Here is a 3,252-nt window from a genome sequence, read left to right as displayed (position 1 = left end):
CACTTATCTTTTTGATTCTTGATGCATTAATGATGGTTCAGATTGATTTTCTTCTCTGATTTCCTTTCTTTGTGTTTTTGTTTTTCATTAGCCTATTTAGCTATTATATGTCGACAAGTCTGAGATTGATCTGTCATTCAAACTGGCAATAAACATAAAATGATGGATTAAAAAACGTAAAGTTGTAATAAAATAAAATGGGGAAGTAAAGTTTAAATAAATAGACGATGAAGAAATATTTACGAATATTTCTAGGTCGCTAATCAATTGTGTTGTTTATAACAGTGATAATGTGAACTCTTTTGCAGCTACAAAACGTCTACTAAATGCTAATAAATGCAAAGCAAATAATAAAAAAAAAAAACTAAAGGAAAGAAAATAAAATAAACGAATAAAGCAGAAAATATCCACCCCCCAAAAAAATATTTTTTTGGTAACATTTTTAACATTTCCATACGCGTCCGTCGGACTCGGTTCTAATTTCATCGGGCCTGTCTCGGGTCGGGTCTTTCTTAAAAAAAAAAAAAAATTATTTATGCACGTCGGGTTCGGGTTACATATTTTTTAGATTATATATATATATAGGCCTATAGTTCTTTTTTTTGTGTGTGTGTTTGGCTCATAGACCGTATAAGTGTTATGTTAGAATCATTATTATACTCTTATACCTTTTGCTCTTTAATATTTTGAATTGTTTTTAGCTTTATTTTTTGTTTTTCATTTAAATGTTAAGTTTTGAAAATTTGTTGTATGCATTTGTCATTTTTATTTAATCTCTTTATTTTTATGTATGTGTATAGGTAGTATTTATAAAGTTTTAGCTTTGGATCTGTTTTTAGTTGTTTTAATACTACAATTGATTGCTTCTGTTGTCCTCATTTGTAAGTCGCTTTGGATAAAAGCGTCTGATAAATGACTAAATAAATAAATAAATAAATATCAAAAGAACAATACAATAGACGCTTCCGCGTCCCTGTTACTACGGAAACATTCTACCCAATCACAAAAGCGAAGAGAGACGTGCCAAATTTTCAACAAATCAAAACTGCTTTTACTGCAGCGTCTAGCAGTTTGAAACAGTGCTTTTTAACAGTAGAGTGGGTACTTGCAGATTGAAGGATTACGTTGCGTTATAGAGGAACAAATACCTTTAAAACACTCACTGAGAAGGTAACGATCGTACTGTTTTATCTCTCTGCCGCACCACACATGATGCTTAGCAGATTTAGCTTAGGAACTCAGCAAGAGGCTAACACAGCGCTGTGAAGCTAACTAACGTACAGCAGGAACTTAGTTTGCACTTTTGCTTCGGTTCTGGGACTGGCTGTTTATGTCTACCTGCGTGACAACTGAGTCAATATTTGACTTTATTATATGAACATTATAATAAACATTAGCAAACAAAAACTTTGCCAAGTTTCCTTCGAGAAAACCACTGTCGAGAAATCACTGCTTCTGCTGCTGCTCAAATAAACAAAAACCTTGCACTGTTAGTTAGATTTTCAACTAATGCTTCTATAAATACATTATTGGTAATTTATTAGTAGTATTTTGTATGTAAAACTTTTAGCTCATAGATCGAGTTGTTTTAATCAGTTTCTTTTTAAGGGTGTTTTAACAATGATACCTTGGAGTTATATAAGATTAAACAGTTTTGAAGTAGACTGGAAATAGCTATCAAGCAATACAGTTATTGCATTTAATAAGAATTGGTTCTTTTGGTCTATTTGAACTTAAATGAGTCATTTAAACATTGTTATATATATATAACACATCCTGATTCATTCTGTATTTCAGATGTCATCAGATGAAGGGGAGCAAAATAGTCCAGTTTTACCAAGAGATTCAGACAGAGGCAGCTCAGTTTCCTCTGTGCTTCAGGTGAGTTATCATATCCACCATCACAAAAATCACTAAGGTATATGATTCTGATTTGCTGTCATTTTTGACAGTTTAAAGGATGCTTTGACTTTGTTCCTTCTCTTTCAAATTTTCAGGATGAGTATGAAGAACTTCTTCGATATGCTGTCGTGACTCCTAAATATGAACCGAGTTTCCCATCACAGCCGTTGAGCACAACTCAACTCTCCAAGAGTTTACAGCATACGACTAAAAGAGAAGCACCTGCTCAACACACTGCAGGTAGACCCCTTACTAACATATAATGCATATTTAGGAGATAATAATGCTATATAATTCCAAATTGCAGACACCAATGTTGCAAGTAATTATTTGGTTGAGAGGTCTGTAGATTTAAAGCAGTTTTTCTTGACTGTGGGGTCGGCGCCCACTAGGGGATCTCAGCACACATCCAAAGGGGCCGCAAGAACAGATTGAAGCTGAAATAATTTCTTAATTTGTTCCCTTTAGGGACCAGGGCCCGTATTCACAAAACATTTTATCTTACCACTAAGAGTTCTTCTAAATAGCAGTAAAAGTTTTTAGCTAAGAGTTTTCTCTTAAAACCTATTCACAAAGCTTCCTAAATAGAGGTAAAAGTTTTTAGCTAAGAGTTTTCTCTTAAAACCTATTCACAAAGCTGCTGAGACAAACTTTTACTAAGGAATAGAGAGAAGTCTTAAGCTAAGAGTAAGGGGGCGGGGTTGACCTCGTTGCTATGGATGATGTCAGCATACTTACTAACTATGCACACAGTGATTGGCTGATAGTCTCTGTCACAGATTTATTCATAGAAATATTGTAGAGCACGATGTTGTCATATATAAAGGTTTAAAAATAAAAATTTTGGCACATTCAAATAAAGATTTTAAATTGCAGGCTAAGTGTCACTAATTAAACAAGTATATGTTCAGCTAATTGTCAGCCTCTTACATGTATGCTGCTTCTCGTAAACAATTATTGAATATGCATATAAACAGCCTTTTAATTAACAGAGTAGAATAATCATGGCTGATAGTAACACATGCAAACGTATAAAATAAAATAAAAAACTGGACGCAAGAACAGCTGTTACTTCTTGCCCAACTGGTTAATGAAAACAAGGATAAAATCAAAGGAAAATTTAGAGTTGGGATAACCTCCAAAAACCAAAGGTGATACCTTTTTAAAAGGTCATTATCATCAAATGTTTCTAAAATGTTTACATTCAGAGGCAGATTGCCGGCAACAGCCATTTTAGGATACTTTGTGGCTTGGTCTTAGTGACTTAGGAGTCCTCTTCACTACGTTTCACAGATTTAGGAGCTAGTTTTAGAGCTAAAACGCTTTGTGAAATACTCTTAGAGCAAAAAT

The 3,252-nt window shown here is 33.6% G+C and overlaps 1 protein-coding gene across 1 annotated transcript in view; it reads left to right on the top strand.

Annotated features, from left to right (window-relative positions):
* Positions 1 to 1,033: 1,033 nt before the first annotated feature.
* Positions 1,034 to 3,252, top strand: part of LOC107755745 (centrosomal protein POC5-like) — a 9,853-nt gene continuing 7,634 nt past the window's right edge. Inside the window, exons 1-3 of the mRNA XM_016572638.1 lie at positions 1,034 to 1,170; positions 1,798 to 1,881; positions 1,998 to 2,142. Of these exons, the coding sequence (XP_016428124.1) occupies positions 1,798 to 1,881; positions 1,998 to 2,142 (229 nt within the window). The 5' untranslated portion in view covers positions 1,034 to 1,170. The remainder of the gene's footprint in view (positions 1,171 to 1,797; positions 1,882 to 1,997; positions 2,143 to 3,252) is intronic.

The sequence above is a fragment of the Sinocyclocheilus rhinocerous genome, unplaced genomic scaffold (genome assembly GCF_001515625.1).
Source record: "Sinocyclocheilus rhinocerous isolate Xijiao unplaced genomic scaffold, SAMN03320098_v1.1 scaffold171, whole genome shotgun sequence".
NCBI lineage: Eukaryota > Metazoa > Chordata > Actinopteri > Cypriniformes > Cyprinidae > Sinocyclocheilus > Sinocyclocheilus rhinocerous.
The sequence above is the reverse complement of the archived record's forward strand: the minus strand, read 5'-3'. Positions and strand labels throughout refer to the sequence as shown.